We start from the raw sequence: 21,063 nt of genomic DNA on the forward strand, positions 1-21,063 counted from the left end.
TAGCTTGAGAGTTCAGGGAAGTGGTGGAGGGAACCGGAGGCGTGATAAGCGAACAAACTACCTTGAATAGCTCTTTAGGCGCATTAGGTGCATTTTAAATCTTAGTAGAAAAAAAAGCTGATTTAGCCTCAAAACAGGCTACCTTGTATAGTTTTAAAACAATTCTTAGTTTCTCCTTCTCTGTTTCGTTAGGGTAGAGCTTCCAACGTCTTTCTTGTTGACGGTACTTCCTCTGAAGCACCTTCAAGTTACTTTCAAACCATGGCCATCTCGTTTTCTTAGGTTTACCCTCCGGCTTTAGTAGCGCCGGGGCCAATTTATCCATGGCAAGGGCCAAACCAGAATTGAAAACTTCCAGGGCAGGCAAAAGAGGATTCCCTACAGCCTCCCAGCCTTCCTTTACTGCCGGGCCCAACTGAGTCTCTGTAATTTTATTCCATAATCTCAATGATTTATTACCTGATTTTATCTGTTGGTTAGGGGACCCCTTCGTACTTTTAAACAAGAGAAGGTGGTGATCAGTCCAAGCCAAGGGAATGTTGGACACTGTCACCAAATCCTCTGGGCGTGCAAAAATCCCATCAAGGATATGCCCTGCCAAATGAGTTGCCAAGGTGACTGAAAGAATCCAATCAAACAAGGCCATAAGATTCACCAGCTCTCTGACATAGGGAAGCTGAACATTATCAAAGTGTAGATTAAAGTCCCCCAGAATGATGCAATTGAATGCCGCAATCAATGGTTCAATAAGAAAGGGCCAATCTAACAAGAATGAAGCAGCAGAGCCTGGAGGTCTATATATCAAAAGGCCCTCATTCAAAGTGTAATTATTCTGGCGAATTTTAAAATACAGACCCTCACAAGACTTACGGGAAGCGTTAGCTGGTTCCCATTGGCAGGACAGAGTAGACCTGCAAATAATGGCCAGCCCTCCTCCCTTGCCTGCTGGCCTATCCAGTCTGTAAAAGGAATAACCACAAGGAGAGGCATCTATAAATCTGGATTAGAATCTGCCTTGGCCCATGATTCAGTTATAAACAGGCAGTCTACTTTATTAGAGATAATCATTTCCGCAATTTCGGTCTTATGTTTTACCAGTGACCGAGCATTTATCAATGCGTACACAGGTTTGATTACCTCCAGCCTCTTAGGGCGAACCAAAACAGATTCTTCTAATGTCAAGACTGACCGGGGGAACACCGGGGCCCAACCACAATCCCTACAAGCCCTCTGAAAAATCTGCTCAGAAAATGGCAGAAGCATGTGTTTACACAAATTAGCTGGAGCCAGAGCCCGAAGCGCAGGTCCAGAATAACAGATCCGCCTAGGGATGCTCATGCCCCGAGCAGACCCCACGGCCCCCGTCCTCAACCGTGTGCGGACGGGCGCAGACGGGCTTGCCTTAGGCGTGCCCGCTTCATCCCCTGAAGTTATGGCCCCTTCCCTCTGCACACGCCTCCCACGTAGCAGGCAGCACTAGACTGCTGACCTGTTTGCAAGTCAGCAATAATGGCACAAAAATGGAGGACGGGCGGGCTCTAACAGGCCCGAACGCGACCTCAGTTAAAAACAGTAGACAGGAAATAAAGTGCAAAGTGCTAAAATGCGATCTAGAAATACATTAAAACGACTTTTTAAAAAACGGTAAAAGGCAGTGCAGTCGAGGATTCACGGTTATGCCTCGCTGCGTGCCCGCTTCATCCCCTGAAGTTATGGCCCCTTCCCTCTGCACACGCCCCCCACGTAACAGGCAGCACTAGACTGCTGATCTGTTTCCAAGTCAGCAATAATGGCACAAAAATGGAGGACGGGCGGGCTCTAACATGCCCGAACCCGACCTCAGGTAAAAACAATTGACATGAAATAAAGTGCAGAGTGCTAAAATGCGATCTAGAAATACATTAAAATGACTTTTAAAAAAACAGTAAAAGGCAGTGCAGTCGAGGACTCACAGTTATGCCTCCCAGAAATGCTCCTATCCCATGCTCAGAGGCATCAGTCTGCACATTGAACTGCTTTGAATAATCTGGAGCTCTCAAAACTGATGCTGAGCACATAGCTTCTTTCAGGGTGTTAAAGGCCTTTTGACCGTCCAAGGACCAGTTAACTTTTCTGGGCATCTTCTTAGAGGTAGGTTCTGTGAGGGGTATCACTATGGATCCATATCCCTTCACAAACCTCCTGTAGTAGCCAGTCAAGCCAAGGAATACCCTGACTTTGGTCTGGGTTTTTGGAGCTTCCCAGTCCAGAATAGTCTGCATCTTGGGTTGGAGTGGCTGAACTTGGCCACCACCTACAAGGTGTCCCAAGTAAACCACTGTACCCTGCCCTATCTGACATTTGGATGCCTTGATAGAGAGGCCTGCTGCTTGCAGAGGCTGCAAAACCTTCCTTAGGTGGACTAGGTGATCCTGCCAATTAGAGCTAACAACAGCAATATCATCTAGATATGCTGCACTAAAGGACTCCATGCCAGAAAGGACTTGATTCACCAACCTTTGGAAGGAGGCAGGGGCATTCTTTAAGCCAAAGGGCATAACAGTAAACTGATAATGCTCATCGGGTGTAGAGAATGCTGTCTTTTCTTTTGCTCCAGGAGCCATTTTGATTTGCCAGTACCCTGCTGTCAAGTCAAAGGTACTTAATAATTTGGCTGCACCTAATTTGTCAGTTAATTCATCTGCCCTTGGTATGGTGTGAGCATCTGTCTTGGTGACAGAGTTGAGCCCTCTGTAGTCCACCCAAAACCTTATCTCTCTCTTTCCATCTTTGGTGTGAGGTTTGGGGACCAAGACCACTGGGCTAGCCCAGGGGCTGTCAGAGTGCTCTATCTCTCCCAACTCCAGCATCTTTTGGACTTCCACTTTGATGCTTTCCTTGACTTGCTCAGACGTCTGAATATTTTATTCTTGACAAGTAAACTGTCTCCTGTATCCACATCATGGGTACACAGTTGTGTCTTACCAGGGGTCAAGGAAAAGTGCTCAGCAAACTGCTGGATGACTTGCCTGCAGTCAGCTTGCTGTTCGCCAGAGAGGGTGTCTGTAGGATTTCTTAAGGCAGGGGTCACCTTGGCTCAGAGCACCTTAGAGGCTGTCCTGACTGATTATCTCCCCTGAACTAGCTGCCAAAAGTGGGAGCTGTGTCCGGGGGGGCGGGCATCTCTACTAGCTGGAGTGCCCTGGGGCATTGTAACACGAAGCCTGAGCCTTTGAGCCTCACTGCTAGGTGTTACAGTTCCTGCAGGGGGGAGGTGTAAAGCACCTCCACCCAGTGCAGGCTTTGTTTCTGGCCCCAGAGAACATAAAGGCCCCCACCCCAGGGGGTCAGAAACTCGTCTCAGTGGCAGGCTTGCACAGACCAGTCAGCCCTGCACTGAAAGATTGAGGTCAAATACAGGGGGCATCTCTAAGATGCCCGCTGTGTGCATTTTTAAATAAATCCAGCACTGGCATCAGTGTGGGTTTATTATTCTGAGAAATGTGATACCAAACTTCCCAGTGTTCAGTGTAGCCATTATGGAACTGTGGAGTTAGTTTTGACAAACTCCCAGACCATATACTTAATATGGCCACACTGTACTTACAGTGTCTAAGAATGGACTTAGACACTGTAGGGGCATATTGCTCATGCAACTATGCCCTCACCTTTGGTATAGTTCACCCTGCTTTAGGGCTTTAAGGCCTTCTGGAGGGGTGAGTTATCTATGCCACAGGCAGTATTTTGTGTGCATGGCATCCTGAGGGGCATGCCATGTCGACTTTGCCTTTTTCTCCCCACCAACACACACAATCTGCAATGGCAGTGTGCATGTGTTAAGTGAGGGGTCCCTTAGGGTGGCACAACACATGCTGCAGCACTTAGGGATCTTCCCTGGTCACAGGGACCTTGGTACCACTGGTACCTTTTACAAGGGACTTAACTTTGTGCTATAGGTGTGCAAATTGTGGAAATAATGGTACCTTTTTAGTGAAAGAACTCTGGTGCTGGGGCCTGGTTAGCAGGGTCCCAGCACACTTCTTAGTCAGCTCAGCATCAATATCAGGCAAAAAGTGGGGGGTAACTGCAACATGGAGCCATTTTCCTACAAGTGATGTCTTTCGACTTGCCACCCGAAGTCTGTGACGTTATCTTGGCCGCCAGGCGTCCCTCAACCAAAACTGTATACGCCTGTCGTTGGAAGAAATTTGTGGCATGGTGCATCGACAATTCTGTTGATCGTCTATCTGCTCCTCTCTCTCAAGTTCTTCTCTTTGTTCTTTCTCTTGCCTAGCAGGGTTCCATCTTGGGCACTCTTAAGGGATATCTTTCTGCTATCTCTGCTTTCTTAAGGTTACCTGATTAGTCTTCCTTGTTTACATCTCCCATCGTTGGGAGGTTTCGTAAAGTCCTCACCCATCTCTTTCCTCCTATCCCAGTCATCATGCCCCAATGGGATCTCAACCTGGTCTTAACTTACCTTATGTGTACCCCATTTGAACCGCTTCACAACTGTCCTCTAAGGTTCTTACCTATAAAGACTCTTTCTAGTAGCCATCACTTCTGTCCGCAGAGTTAGTGAGCTCCAGGCTCTGTCATCTAAGCCACCCTTTCTTGCCATACATCCTGACAAAGTGGTTTTTCGCATGAGGGCTTCTTTTCTACCTAAGATAGTGACAACCTTCCATGTCGGACAGTCTATCACCTTGCCTACCTTTTATGCACCCCCACATCCCTCTCATGAAGAGGAGAGACTCCACCGTCAGGACTCAAAAAGAGCACTGGCGTTCTATCTTAATCGTACCAAAGACTTCCGGGAGGATGATCAACCTTTTGTGGGATATGTGGGTGCAAAGAAGGGGAAGGCGCTGAAGACGACCATTTCAAGATGGGCACTCTTATGCATCAAAATGTGCGGCGCTCTGGCTAAAAAGCAACCTCCTGAAGGTTTGCGAGCTCACTCCACCAGAGCTGCTGCTGATTCCATAGCGCTAGTACGGGGCGTTCCAGTCCTGGATATTTGTCAGGCAGCAACGTGGGCATCTGTGCACACTTTTACCAAGCACTACTGCCTGGACAATCAGGTCCGAATCGATGGCTACTTTGCCCGCTTGGTCCTCCAGGATTTTTTGGTGTGATCTTGGTTCGCAGGCCCACCACCGGGGATGGTATTGCTCGGGTATCTATTCAAAGGTAAGGAATCCGCAACTAGAAGTCTATCAGATGTACAAGCTACTTACCTTTGGTAACGAAATATCTAGTAGAAACATATTCTAGTTTCAGATTCCTTACCGACCTGCCCACACTGCGAACTGATTTCTAGGGACAGGAACTTTCCCTTGAGGGCCCTAGTTTTGGCGCACCGCTCTCAGTGTTCTTCATGGCTCTGCGCTACTGGCGTGGAAAGTTGTGAAAAGAAACTGACGTCAGCGTGCCGGAGTGGCGCCTATCTACGACTGTGACATCATCACGGTGAACACGATGCCAACGACGCCCGCAGAGTCAACCGACACCACCTAACGGTGTGCAGAGTTACTGCTCGAAGAAAAAATCGCCGGATCCAGTCTGACGCCTGGGGAAATTCAAAGGTAAGGAATCTACAACTAGAATATGTCTCTACCAGATATTTCGTTACCGAAGGTAAGTAACTTGTACTTTAACCACACCCATGTCACACCCATCACTTTCACTCGTTCTTGGACTTGCCTTTCAAAAATCCCTTGATGTCATTGGGAGATGCTTTATGTTTGTCCCGCTTTGAGGCTGTTTTTGTGATGCCTTGCAGACTGCCCCTGTTACATAGATTATCGCATGATTGCCAATATACTTCAGTGTGGGCGGACTATTTTTTTTTGTCTCTCTTCTTTGTGCTGCATGGCGGCCATTACGCTCACAGTGTGAACAGGCACAACAGCATGAACTCGATCAGCAGTCTTGGAGAGCTGGTCACATTGTCACAGTTACCTAATCAGTCTCATTTCTTGTGGCACCTCCCTTAAAACACTTGAAATTAGTGAATGTTTCATGTAAAATAGAAATCCTCAAAGAGAAAGGCTGCTCTCCCAGGACAGTGGGAGAGCCGATACTACAATATTCACTGCACTCTGGAAAACTCGACCCATAATGCTTTGCAGGGCATTACTTTTACAAAACATGTTTGCTCATAACTCTGCCTGTGGTGGTCCTAGGACAATGGGACCACCACCAAAACGCTCATGACAACATGCTCTTTCTGTCTATATCATCTTTGGGTCCCTACACTAGGTTAATGGGGACCCCAAAATAATAACCCTTCCACCGTTCAGTGTCTGTGTAAGCTCTCTAAAGGATGGAACATTTGTTTCAAAGCTAGGAATAACTTGTTTTTTAAGGGGCTTGTTTGTAATATCATTTCTATAGGCCTGCTACTCCTGAAAAGGTGTAAGGCGCTACGTTCTGGGGCGAACTACATAGTTAAATGACCATGTTTCCTACAAATGCTATTTTCATTGTGGTGTCCTCTTGGGGCTGTTCTAAGCATTACAGTCATGTCAACATATTAAAATATTTGTGGCACTGAAACATGTCCCATAATGATTTGCAGGGCATTACTTTTACAAAACACTTTTGCTCTAAACTCAGCCTATGGTGGTCCTAGGACAATGGGACTACCTTCAAAACATTGGCCACAATGTACTCTTTCTGTCTATATCATCTCTGGGTCCCCACACATTAGTGGGGACTTCAAAATAACATCCCCTACCACCATTCATTATCTTTTTAAGCGTTCTCATGGCTGGAACTTTTGTTTTACAGCTGGGAGAAGTTATGTTTTATGGGTCTTGTTTGTAATATCTTTGCAGTAGTCTTGCTAGCTTTAAAAATGTGTAATGCATTGTGCTTTCTAGGTGCTAAATATATGGTTACACTGTATTACTTTTTCCCATTCTTTTTTTTCATATGGTTTTGCTCTCTAAGGGCTGACTGTATGGTTACATGACACTGTTTGTTCCAAATGCTATTTTTGTTGTGGTGTCCTCTAGGGGCTGCTCTGAGCATTGCAGTCAACATACTGTGATATTTGTAGCTCGAGAACTCGCCCTATAATGCTTGGCAGGGCATTATTCTTACAAAACATTTTTGCACATAACTCAGACTGTGGAGGTCCTAGGACAATGGAACCACCTTTGAAAATGCTTTTTCTGTCTACATCATCTGTATGTCCCCACACTAGGTTAGTAGGGACCCCAAAAGAATAACACCTCTCACCATTCAGTGTCTGTTAAGCTTTCTCATGGCTACAATTTTTGTTTTACTGCTGGGAGAAGTTTTGTTTTAAAAGCCTTGTTTGTAATATCATTGCAGTAGGCCTTCTAGCCCTAAAACAGCTCTCTAGGGGCTAAGTATATGGTTACACTGCATTACCGTTTCCTGTTTTTTTTCGTGGGGTTACCCCCTTTAGGGGCTAGCAATATGGTTATGACCAGGTTTCTTGCAAATTATATTTTTGTTATGGTGCCCTCTGCGGGCTGTTTTGAGCAGTCTGATGCCAAAAGTTTATTTGTGAGAAAGTTTTATTTGATAATTGTATATGTTTTAATAATCTCTCCTTTTATAATTATGACCATAATTCAGGCCAACTTAACGTCCTTATTACACTATGACGTTTTGAACACTCTTGGTATGTTTGGGTGATCCTTCTAGTATATTTCTCCTCTGTGGCTGTCTTGTGTCTTTTTGGGGTATTGTGTTCCAGCAACTCTGATGGTGGGGTACTGAAAGTGGTATTCTATTGGAATTAGCATGGCAGATTTAAATTAGGGTGCTAAAATGGCAACATTTTCATTTGTTGCTGCAGATAGAGGAAGAAGGTACATGAAAGTGCTTTAGTCATATGCAGGGTTACTAGAATTATATGGTAGGAAAAGACGAAATTATAAGGCAGGGTTGACCAATTTAAGTGGCAAGAAAATTCCAGTTATTAATGTACAATGCCACTACCTCTACTCAAACAAATGTGGGACATATTGCATTGCAAATCCTTGTTTAAGGGGAGAGCTCATGCTCTTTAGCAGTAGTTAGCAGTGACAAAGTGCTCAGAGTCAGAAGGCCAACAAAAACAAACTCAGCTAAAAGTGATGGGAAAAGGTTTGGGGATGACCCTGTAGAGAGGTTGAGGTCCAACATAGGCTCACTGTTGACAGAGGCCTATCAGTGCCAAGATTACACCCACAGTGTGTCATGGGCCTTCTTTCTCCCAGACAGGGAAACAGTCATGCTGCACATTTTGGTCTAACCTCAAATGTGCAGACACGACCAGTCATTCACCTGGGACATCTTACCCTACGGACAATAAATATATTAGGGGTGGAGTGGTGTTCCACCTCACACCCCGAAAGATACTCCCCTTTTTCTCACTGCTTCTTACTTTTCTCCCCTCGTGGGGGTCACTTAGGGTCCAATGTGATGTGATTAGTGGTGTCATGAATGGTAAAATCTTAATGTTAAATTTTGGTGTGTATCTTTCCGACATATATTTGCTTGGCGGCATACTTATGCCGCTGGCACAGATGGCATCCCATCGTTTATGCTTGTAAGTACATGTAAACCAAAATGCAAAGATTTCATCATGATCTAAACATTGTTTTGAAGTTTACTTTGAAATGTAGCAGTATTAATAATAATGATAGATGTCCCATGTTTGTTCTGAGTACAATTCTTTTCAATGTAGATTTGGTTTTGCTTGGTAAGAGATTCCTTCTCTTTTCAGGAATGTTTGGATCAGATTGATGAGGTTGCCGGTCTAATCGCTGCTACAGTTCACGACGTGGACCACCCGGGTAGAACAAACTCATTCCTTTGCAATGCAGGAAGTGAACTATCGATATTATATAATGACACAGCAGTGTTAGAAAGTCATCATGCAGCCCTTGCATTCCAGCTTACAACACGAGATGAAAAATGCAATATATTTAAAAACATGGAAAGGTTAGTCTTTTCATCTTGGTTTTACACCAGTGCTTGTTTATGACCTGCAAAAATATTGAATTTTTCCTACACAGCATGTAACTCGTACATTTGCAGTGCTTCACTAGTAGAACTATAAGTGCTGGGATGAAGTGCATAAAAAAATATGCTAACTGTGTTCTTGACTGTAGTTCAGAGGTGCGTCTGAAAAGAACAAAGGGCCAGATGTAGCAATATCCTGAACTGCGACCTGCAAATTGCAAGTCAGAGCGACTCGCAATTTGCGAATCGCAATTTGGAATGTTGGATGGTGTCCCTGACACCACCTGCGACTCGCAATGGGGGTCACAAAGGCCCACCTCATGAATATCCATGAGATGGGTCGCAATTTGCATCCCCTTTGCGAGTGGTGACATTCACAGGGATGGTGGCTTGCTGCGAACAGCAGGTTACCAGGTAACCAGGTTACCGAATCGCAAAACGGGTTTTGTGCATCGCAAAGTGCATTTTGCATGGCGCGAAGAGCGAAATTCACTGTTTGCACATGCAAACTGCTTCCTACATCTGGCCCAAAATTCAGTATTTGTTGATCTTTCACCTACAGGTACCTGCACATAAACTGTAATGCACGGACCTCAAGTGCAGAATAAATGCAACTTACATAAATCTGTGAGAAATTCATTCTTCTGGTAGGAAAGCTCAGTTGGTTAATGTGATCACTAGAGATGTCTGTAAGTGTAACTGGGTTGCTCTGGAGAAATAGTAACATGTATTCATAGTGCTAAGAGATCCACGCCCCTGCAACCTGAATATATGTAATTAATTTAAAAAATATATTATACAAAGTACATTAGGTTGCACACAGTGGAACTAGGTTGTCGTAAAACGTACAAAAAGATTGCTTAAATGTCTATAGTGCTTTCAAAAGTTATGTTTTCAGGAATATGCTACTGTATCGAATGTAAACCTTTTTAATGGGTTTGCAGTACAAGGACAAATTCCAAAACCTGTCAATTAAAGCCTGTACTTGCTCCCAAGCAACATCTAGATTTGCTGATTTACCAATCCAACACATTTAATGTTCTTTCAGGAAGCAGGCAAAGTGGAGAAGAAGGCTTAATTAGTCGGCTGCCTCTGCCTTCTCTCACTTCATAGTAGAGGAAACCCTTCTTCTACCCTTTCAACTCACGGGAACTCAATCGTTTCAGGAACGGTTGTGTTTCTTTAATAATAATTATTTAATAAAATGTACGGGAACCACTTTGATTAAATAATAATGCTTGGGAACGTCGTTCCCTGCCCACTTTTATAACTGGTGTTCAGAAGCCCGTAGTCGGCGCTACGAATATCGGGTTGCCAAATACCAGGGCTGACTGGCTGCATAGTCTTTATTCTACTTCATGCCAGGGTCAGACTGAAAGAGAATAAAGTTAAATAAATGTAGTCCATAGTTGCATAAATCGAACAGTAGGAGACAGCAAAGAATGCTTACTTTTTTCCACACTCACAGACAACAAGGACTCACCTCCATTCCTGTTTGGGAGTTTGATGACTACTGTGATTCAGTTTAAGTCATTCTTGGGTGCGATCCTTGCTATCATGTCCCATTAAAAAAGAGTAGCTCTCCCCTCGTCTGTCCTTTACTTTTAACACAGCTACCTTCTCCACAGCAGTACCACAGATATAGAATTGTTCTGCAGTGCTGCAAAGTTTAACTATTTATGGGCCTATGGGACATCTACCCAAGGCTCCACAAGCCAAGGCACTGTCACCATGAAATTGACCCTTGGTGCAGTGTGTGGACTTGAATGTTTCATGAAGATATTTGGCTGCCCCCATTGTGTAATCTGAAATATTGGTTCAGTTTATGTAGGAAACAAAAATGTTGAAACTATGCAAGATGTAAGTGGCTTGAACGTTTTTCCAGCTAATGTGGTGAATGTGGTCGTTCTTACCACTCTGTCCACTTACAATAGCTTTCTGATAGAGACTTCTAACTGCAGATTTCTCACATTGTGCATGTTTCCAATGTCAGACTGGATCAGGAACTTTCATAGCAATTCTCTCGTGCATCAATGGGTGGCATTGTGTGGGTCCTTGATGGATCCATTCTAGCCTGGGTTTGAAATCTGGGCCCTTATATATGCCACCTCCGCACACTGATGTCAGTTCCTTTCTTTTTGCTTCCAACAATGCAGATCCAGAACTTTCAAATACTGTTATACCTGTCTAAGACTTTTTTAATCTAAAAATACTACATCGTGCAACATATCACCACCTAAAACAATAAGGTACAAACCGTGTTCTGCCTGTAATCAACAGATGTTGGTTACTGGCACCCACAACGACTGTGTCTACTCCTCCAGCACCAAACATAACTCCAAGTCATGCAACTGCTGTGCCAACATGAATAGGAAGGCCATTTGAGATCCAGAGGTCAAGATTGCCATCGCTAAACTCAGTAAGTGTACTACGTGGTCTTGATCGAAGTCACAAGCACAGACTCACGCTTGCTCCCAATGATTCTTCTGTCACCAGTAATCCTTGGGGTCACAGGGCTCAGTTAGTCTAATCAATCCCATAAAAAACATAAATATGTAAGCAAAGCTGTCCTTCATCCCGCCACTTTCATCACTCAGGAGTCTCGCAATGCTCCAGGCTCCTCCACGCCACAAAGTTGGTCACCGTGCCCGAATCAATATTTCTGCCGAACCCAAACCTGCCCAAGCCACAAAGGAGGGGGGGAGGGGGGGGGGATAAAAAATAATTTAAAAGCGTACTCCCATTGCTCCCGCCTCCTGCCACCTCGCTCCTCTTCTTATGTCCTAGCATTCACTGGACACCAGCACAGGCTCCCCAGCAATCCTGGTACTGCTTTCATGCTAAACCTAGCATGAAAGCGGCATCAGGATTGGTCTGAGCGGCTTGGACTGCCACTCAGACACTGCCCTGGGGTCTGTGCAGTTTCTCCAGCTCAGCTGTTCATCACAGCTATGTTGGAGAAACCTAAGTGCGCATGTGTTTTTGGCTGGCCTAAGATGGCCGGCCAAACACATGCACGCTTAGGTGCAGTCTCTCCTCCTCTGCCCTCCCACCTTCCATGGCCCGGCACCCCCTCCCTTCACATGTTGCCGGCTGAGCCAGCAGCTGAAAGATAAGATGATAAAGAAATATTGTTTTATTTTTCAGCGCCTGGCTTAGCCGGTGGGGCGGCGATGCTCCTTCCCCATTGTGAAGGAGCCACCCCTGCTTTTAGCAGATGTCCAGCAGATCCTAATGGACTTACCATTCGATGGTTCATACCTGTTTGGAACAAAGGTGCACTCGGCTAAAGAACGTTTTGAAGAGTGAAAGGCCACATTCATTCCCTAGGCCTAGCATCACGTGTCCCCCAGTTTCCCTAGACCACCCACCTCTTCTGAAGCTTCGGATGGGGTTACCAACAGAAGTACAAATATGGGTTGCAGCAACAGCAAACCTCTCAATCCTTTCAAGGTAGATGCAGAGGAACAGACTGCTAATGTCCATTACCCCAGAGTCAATGCTCTACCCAAACCCCTGTGCCCCTTCCACAGTCACTGCAAAACCACTTTAATTTGCCCTTAGCTGCACAAAGTACCATGTATCTTCCCAATACGTCTGGAGTTAAAATTTGTAGGGGTTGTGAGGGACAGATGTTTTTGGTGCTTAGGGTCTGCCTATCATTCAAAGACCTGTGTCTTAGTATGCACCCAAGGCCATCAAGGAGCAGCAGGCCAAACTCTTCATGGCCAGAACGTAGGATGAGGATTAATGCCAGAAGCGCTCCAGGCACCGTTCCCACTCTCCATCTTCTTCTTCAGCTGAGAAGAGGAAACATTGGGAGGAGAAGTGTTCCAGAAGTAAGTCTCCATATCGCTCTCAGTTTCCCACAGGACCCTCGTCCTTGGAATCAGAACTTGTCGACCTAAGGCCATTTGATCCACCACAAAACCATGCTCCTCTTTTGGACCTGGCTCCAGACAGACTGTCACCACCTTCCAGACCAGCATCTTTTGACATTTGTGGCTCCGATGCCGGTGTCAACTTTTCCCAAGTTCCAGACACTGGGAGCAGATCTATCGGCATTCTTGAACGCAATGTATTCTATCTTCACAAAGGCTTCAATGACATCTGACATATCGTTGGACCCAGCAGCCCTGCCACTCCTCCCGGTGTTCATGTCTTTTCAACTGGCTCCCTTCGATGCCGCACTGTCGGAGCCCACGCCCGCACCACATTGCTTTGATCCATCACTCTTCTAGGTGCTGCAACTAATGCAGTGATCAGAGCTGCCCCACAGCTACCTTCAATACTGCTGGATAGTCCAACTATGGATACGCAATGGGCGCAGCAGTCTGACGTTGAGCCCCAGATTCATTCACTCTCGTAGAGATGCTCAGAGGCAGTTAGAAGAGGAGACTTATAGAGCACACCTCCATGAGATTATTTTGATGGATTCTAATCTGGTGGATTGTACTTCTAGTGACAGAGACCAGGACTCCCTTGAATTTCAGGGCCTGTCTTAGGCTAGAAACTTTAATTCCTCACCTGGGCAGGCTATGAATTTCCTCACTGGACCACCAATGCCCAGGTCGTGTGTAGGAAAGTACCATCTTGCCTGGCATGTTACCCCCATTTTTACTTGTATGTATGTTTGTTTTTGCCTGTGTCACTGGGATCCTGCCAGCCGGGACCCCAGTGCTCATAAAGTATGCCCTATATGTGTTCCCTCTTTGGTGCCTAACTGTATCACTGAGGCTCTGCTAACCAGATCCTGTGTTTATGCTCTCTACTTTTAAAACTGTCACTGCAGGCTAGTGACTCATTTTACCAATTCTGATTTGCACACTGGAACACCCTTATAATTCCCTAGTATATGGTACCTAGGTACCCAGAGTATTGGGTTCCAGGAGATCCCTATGGGCTGCAGCATTTCTTTTGCTACCCATAGAGAGCTCAGACAATTCTTACACAGGACTGCCACTGCAGCCTGAGTGAAATAACGTCCACGTTATTTCAAGGCCATTTTTCACTGCACTTAAGGAACTTATAAGTCACCTTTATGTCCAGCCCTCACTTGGTGAAGGTCAGGTGCAAAGTTACTTAGTGTGAGGGCACCCTGACACTAGCCAAGGTGCCCCCACATTGTTCAGGGCAATTTCCCCGGACTTTGTGAGTGCAGGGACACCATTACACGCGTGCACTACATATAGGTCAATACCTATATGTAGCGTCACAATGGTAACTCCGAACATGGCCATGTAACATGTCTAGGATCATGGAATCGTCACTCCAATACCATTCTGGTATTGGGAGGACAATTCCATGCATCCCCGGGGCTCCAGCAAAGAGCCCAGGTACTGCCAAACTAACTCTCTGGGTTTTTTTCTGCAGCTACCGCTGCTGCCAACCCTCAGACAGGTTTCTGCCCCCCTGGGGTCTGGGCAGCACAGTCCCAGGAAGGCTGAACAAAGGATTTGCTCTGAGCGAGGGTGTTACACCCTCTCCCTTTGGAAATAGGTGTTAAGGGCCTGAGAGGAGCAGCCTCTCCTGGCCTCTGGAAATGCTTTGAAGGGCACAGATGGTGCCCTCCTTGCATAAGCCAGTCTACACCGGTTCAGGGTTCCCCCCATCCCTGCTCTGGCGCGAAACTGGACAAAAGAAAGGGGAGTGACCACTCCCCTGACTAAGCACCTCACAAGGGGAGGTGCCCAGAGCTCCTCCAGTGTGTCCCAGAGCTGTGCCATCTTGGATGCAGAGGTGTGAGGGCACAATGGACACCTGTGAGTGGCCAGTGCCAGCAGGTGACGTCAGAGACCCATCCGGATAGGTGCTTACATTTCTCTGTAGCCAATCCTCCTCTGAGGGCTATTTAGGGTCTCTCCTGTGGGTTTCTCGTCAGATAACGAATGCAAGAGCTCACCAGAGTTCCTCTGCACTTATCTGTTTGACTTCTGCCAAGGATCAACCGCTGACTCCTCCAGGAAGGCTTGCAAACCGCAACAAAGTAGCAAGAAGACTACCAGCAACATTGTAGCGCCTCATCCTGCTGGCTTTCCCGACTGTTTTCTGGTGGTGCATGCTCTGAGGACTGCCTGCCTTCACCCTGCACTGAGCCAAGAATAAATCTCCAGTGGGTCGACGGAATCTTCCCCCTGCCAACGCAGGCACCAAACTTCTGCATCACCGGTCCTCTGGGTCCCCTCTCTTCTTGATGACGTGGTCCCTGGAACACAGGAGCTGGATCCAAGTGTCCCCGACAGTCCAGTGGCCCTTCTGTCCGAATTTGGTGGAGGTAAGACCTTGCCTCCCTACGCCAGACAGTAATCCTGTGTACTGCGTGAACTGCAGCTGGTAGGGCTTCTGTGCACTTTTGCAAGACTTCCTTTGTGCACAGCCTGGCCCAGGTCCCCAGCACTCCATCCTGCATTGCCCAATTCGCTGAGTTGGACTCCGACTTTGTGGGACCCTCTTTTGTTGTGCTGAGACGACTGCCCTGCTCAGATCTTCTGAACGCCTGTTCAGGTGCTGCCTGCTTCTGCGTGGGCTCTCTGTGTTGCTGGGTGCCCCCTCTGGCTCCTCTTTCAAGGGGCCAGCTCCTGGTCCTTCCTGGGCCCTGGCAGCACCCAAAATCCTCAACCATGACTCTTGCAGCTAGCAAGGCTTGTTTGCAGTCTTTCTGCGTGGAAACAACTCTGCATCCTCCAGCACGCCGTGGGACATCTTCTGACCAAAGGCGAAGTTCCTGGCACCTTCCGTTGTTGCAGAATCTTCGGCTTCTTCTACCCGGAGGCAGTCCTTCTGCACCTTCATCCGGGATTTAGTGGGCTCCTGCCCCCCCTGGACACTTGCGTGACTCTTGGACTTGGTCCCCTTCCTTTCCAGGTCCTCAGGTCCAGGAATCCGTCTTCAGTGCTTTGCAGTCAGTTGTTGTCTTTGCAGAATCCCCTATCTCGACTTTACTGTCTTTTTGGGGTAGTAGGGTAACTTTACTCCTACTTTTCAGGATCTTGGGGTGGGGTATCTCAGACACCCTTAGTGTTTTCTTACACTCCCAGTGACCCTCTACACACTACACTAGGCCTGGGGTCCCTTCGTTGTTCGCATTCCACTTTTGGAGTATATGGTTTGTGTTGCCCCTAGGCCTATTGTCTACTATTGCATCCTATTGTGTTCTACAGTGTTTGCACTACTTGTCTAACTGTTTACTTACCTGATTTTGGTTTGTGTGTATATTTTCTGTATTTTACTTACCTCCTAAGGGAGTATATCCTCTGAGATACTTTTGGTATATTGTCACTAAAATAAAGTACCTTTATTTTTAGTAACTCTGAGTATTGTGATCCTTGTGATATAGTGCTAAGTGATATAAGTGGTATAGTAGGAGCTTTGCATGTCTCCTAGTTCAGCCTAAGCTGCTCTGCTATAGCTATCTCTATCAGCCTAAGCTGCTAGAACACTACTAATCTACTAATAAGGGATAACTGGACCTGGCACAAGGTGTAAGTACCACAAGGTACCCACTATAAGCCAGGCTAGCCTCCTATATCGTGTCACTGCATACGGTTATATTTAAGGCAGCAGAGGTTTTGGGTTTGCAGTTGCCAATGAGTGAGATAAAGTTTAATATGCTCAATGAGGTTCTCCTGCTCTCATCTGCCTCCTTGAAACCCCTCCCCCCCCCCCCACCCCAACACATGTGGAGTCCAAGCACCTAGACACCTGGGGCAAGAAGGCCTTTTCAGCAGGGAGTATGACCTTAAAATCTAATAATGCCAACAGCCTTCTTGCCTGCTACAACAATGCCTTGTGGGACGTGGCCTAATGTTTCGCCGCATGTTCCTGCTGACATGAATGACCATTTCCAAGAGTTTATCATCAATGGTCAGACTGCTTACCACCACAATATAATTTCTTGACTGCACACTGCAGACTCCATCGCCCAGATGATGGGAACCTCCATTACAGTACACTGTTGTACTTGGTTCAGGGCAGCCAACTTTTCCTTTGGTGTGCAAGTCAACATAATGGATTTCTCCTTCAATGGAATTTGCCTGTTTGGGGACAAAGCTGCCTCCACGCAGGAGTGGTTCAAAGCTTGCAAAAATACAGCTAGATCCTGGGGCCTTCAGCTCCAGTCTCCAAAAATAGACATCTATTTTTTCTGTTTCTTTGTTGCTTTGGAGTACGTTTTTCAGCAGTATTCCCCAGCGCTCCCGCAGAATCATCTTATTTGACAATGCAGAGGCTGTGTAGAGGAAAAGACCTCAGACCCAACTTTACAACCTTCCTCCTCCTCCTCTTATTCATCCCCTGCATCACCAAGAAAGCAGGCATAGCTTGGGTTGGTCCCCCAGTTCCACATGGAGACTGTGAGAGGGCGGGTGTCCTGCTTTCTTGCAGCCTGGAAGTGCATTACTTCAGACCATAGGGTCCTTCTTATTATATAAAGGGGCCTTTGTTCAGGTTCTGCATCCATTCCTCCCCTATGCTCCTATCCACCTCCCAAATATTTGGCCATTCTACAGCAGGAGGTGGCGGCCCCTCCTCTTCAAAGGAGTGGTGGAGTTAGGACGGGAGAAAGAAAAGGGCCAGGGTTGTTATGTGTGTTACCTCCTGGTGCCCAAGAAGAACAGAGTTCTACGTCCAATTGTAGACCTCAGAAGTTTGCACTTTTTCCTCAAAAAGGAAAACTTTTTTCTCATAAAGGAAAAGTTCATGATACTGACCCTAGTTCTATTGGTGCTGGAGCTTGGAGACTGGATGATGTCCCTGGACCTGCAGGATGCATACTTCCACATCCTTATCCTGTGGTCACATCGGAATTATTTGCGATATGTGGTGGGTTCAAAGCACTACCAGTTTGCGGTACTACCCTTCGGTTTGATATCCGCACTTCGAATCTTCACAAAGGGGATGACAATGGTTGCTGCCCATCTCGGACTGTCAGTCATCCCCATTTTCCTGTACCTCCCCAAGGTCAGCTTGCCAGACTTGGTTTCACACCATCTGCAGTCAACAGCATCCCTGCTGTTTCACCTCAGCTTTTTGTTCAACATGATTAAATCCGACAGGCTGCCCTCCCAACGACTCCAGTTCAAAGGGTCAGCATTGAACACCACCGTTCACCACACCCTCCCTCCACCAAAGAGACTCAAAGACATTCAGGAGATGGTACCATCTTTACAGCACAGCGTAAGAGTTGCATTCCGGAGAGTCTTGCTCTTTTCAGCTCTGCTGGTTTCTTGCATTGTCTTAGTCACGCATGCACCTTGGCACACGAGGGCCCATGCAGTGGTGCCTCTGCAGGTAGTGGCTCTAGTATGGGAAGATCTGTCCGACTCCATTGCGATCTCTCCCAGTGATGCAGCAGAAGTAGGTTGGTTAGGAAATGAGAAAAACTTAACTCACATGATGACCTTCAATCCCCCTCCTTCTGTGACTATGGTAGTAACTGATACATCTACCCTAGGGTTGGGAGCCCATCTGAATAATCTGGAGATTAGGGGACACTGGTCTCTGGAAGAGCAGGTGGCTCACATCAACCTGCTGTAACTGGGGATGATTTGACTGGCACTCAAGTCCTTCCTCTTCTCTGTTTTGGGTCATTCCATCCAGAGCTTGACAGACAACATGACTGTGATATGGTATGTGAACAAGCAAGGAGGAGTAGGGTCTTGCCTCTTTTGCCTGGAGTCATTGAGACTGTGGTCTTGAGCATACCACCAAGTGATCAGGCTCACCACCAATCACCTATCTGGATCTCTAAATGTCAAAGTCAATTGCCTGAGCTGGTGTTATCTTACTGATCATGAGCAACATCTTCTACCGGAGGCAGTCCAGGACATCTTTGCCCAGTGGGGCACTCCTTGGTGGACTTATTCACCTCCACAGAAAATGCTCAGCGCTAGCAGTTCTTTGCCCTCCAGTATCCTTTGAAAGGAGCCTTGAGGGATGCGGTTTAGTTGAGATGGAACTTTCAACTGCATTACGGGACAACTGAGCTCCTTTAATCTGCGACCAAAAGCCTTTACAGCAGAAGGTTCTCGCCTGGTTTCATGATTCAGACTTAGCAGGATACTTGTGGGCCCAAAAGACCACAGCGGCGATTCAGAGGCTTTTGTGGTGGCCTATCTAACATGATGAGGTCAAGGCATACATGTCTGCTTTTGTTATGTGTGCTTAAGCAAAATTCAACCATAAGGAACCTAGTGGCTAATTACGCCCAATACCCACACCCCCAGTCCATAGCACATAGTGTCCATGGAGTTCGTAGTAGGAATGCATTTTAGTTAGGGGAACACAGTTATATTTGTGGTGGTAGACCGTTTAATCAAGGTAGGACATTTTGATGCACTGCCCAAACTACCTTCAGCAGAGACCTTGGTTGACATATTCACACAGCACTTAGTCAAGCGAAACAATACATACCCAGTGTTCTGATAACTGACCAGGGGACACAGTTCACTTTACATTTCTGGCCACAGCTCTGTAAGCTAATGAAAATTGATGCCAGGTTATCTAAAAGTTATCACACACAGATGGACTGCATCACAAAGCAACTAAACCAAACCTTAGAACAATATGTGCTCTGCCCCGCGTTACAACAGAAAGAGGACTGGAGCATGCATTTATGGATGGCAGAGGTTGTCTATAACAATGCAGAACATTCTGCGTTGATGTTTTTCCCATTTCTTGTCTCTTTTGGTTATCACCCAAATGTACTGCCATTTGAGTGATCAACTCAGTCTAATAATCCATCCACATTAGGGTATCATCTAAACTGAGGACTGTTCACTCACAAGTTAGAAAACACCTTGAAGGGGCAAAAAGTAGAGCCAACCTGTGTGCAGACAGGAAGAGATCCTCAGATCACGTGCACACAGTAGGAGATCATGTCTGGTTACTAACCAGACATTTGTCCTCACAGGGCCATAGAAAAATGAATCGAAAGTTCAGAGGCCCAAATACAGTCAACAGAATCATTAATCCAGTAGTAGTGTTATTAGACTTACCAAAAGCCCTCCACATCCCCCCAGATCCATATTTCTACCATTAAATCTTGACACCCAGAACTGTATCAGAACCAAGCTCCAGCTCCAGTTTACATTGAGGGTAAGTTGGAGTACGAAGTTAACTAAATTCTAGATTCTAAGATAATATGCAGGCAGTTGTATTACCTAGTTGACTGAAAAGGTGTCGGACCGGAGGAACGGTCTTGGCAACCTGTCCACAATCTCAATACACCTCATCTAGTACGACAGTTCCATCGTTCACACCCCCCAAAACCTACCCTCCTGAATCTAGCTAGACAACTGCCGAGCTGGAAGTCATTAAGCGGGGAGTCTCATGACTGTGTACACAGATCCAATGACAACATGTATTGCCATGCAGTCTTGGACCAGGGAGGTCGGTGCTTGGAGAAAGACACACACACTAACTACCCGCAGAAAGCACGTTAGAACAGTGAACATGCAGTGTTGAAGACTATTTCTAACTCGTGTTGCTGCATGCATCGGTTATGCCTGGTTGTGTGTATCAGAGGCGATGCGCTGAGCATGGGAGTTATGGTGCTAACGAGGGCCAGGAGTGGAGCTGTATATCAAACGATCTCTGCTCGAATTGCAAGTGAGGGGCATGAGATCACGCAGCACAGCTAATTCTCAGCAGCCATTTTAGAAGCAGCTATAAATGTCATGTCCTGATTGCGCCCAGTTGCTAGGCAATCAGGACTCAACAGTGAAAGCAGCACTTAACTGATCCGCTCCTGCCATTGCTGCATTCAGCCTGATTCCACTGCACCCTAGATCCTTGAAACAATGCGCAAACTGTTATGTATGTTATGTTACCAAATTTCGGAGTGTCCCCACTCTAGGATTCCAGATGCCATTGTGGTCCCTTATTCCTAACTGAAGCCCAGAGAGATTGTCTAAAGAACCACGTTTTCAGTTTCTTACGAAAGCCAATTCTAAATGTTCCTGCCTCAAGTCAACAAGAAAAAGAACAGAGGCAGTAGTAAGTCACGTGATTCTACATGTGTTCTTGGCTTTTTAACCTAGTTAACGACAAACACGGATTGCACACCCCAGTGGCTAGAGGGGTAACATCGACAATGGC

General features: G+C 46.4%; 1 protein-coding gene across 3 annotated transcripts in view; it reads left to right on the forward strand.

The window, feature by feature from the left end:
- The window catches only part of PDE8A (phosphodiesterase 8A), a 2,216,737-nt gene that overhangs the window by 1,910,436 nt on the left and 285,238 nt on the right, over positions 1–21,063 (forward strand). For all 3 annotated transcript variants that reach the window (XM_069222557.1, XM_069222555.1, XM_069222556.1), the window contains exon 18: positions 8,729–8,946. In XM_069222557.1, the coding sequence (XP_069078658.1) occupies positions 8,729–8,946 (218 nt within the window). The remainder of the gene's footprint in view (positions 1–8,728; positions 8,947–21,063) is intronic.

This window comes from Pleurodeles waltl, chromosome 3_1 (genome assembly GCF_031143425.1).
Source record: "Pleurodeles waltl isolate 20211129_DDA chromosome 3_1, aPleWal1.hap1.20221129, whole genome shotgun sequence".
NCBI lineage: Eukaryota > Metazoa > Chordata > Amphibia > Caudata > Salamandridae > Pleurodeles > Pleurodeles waltl.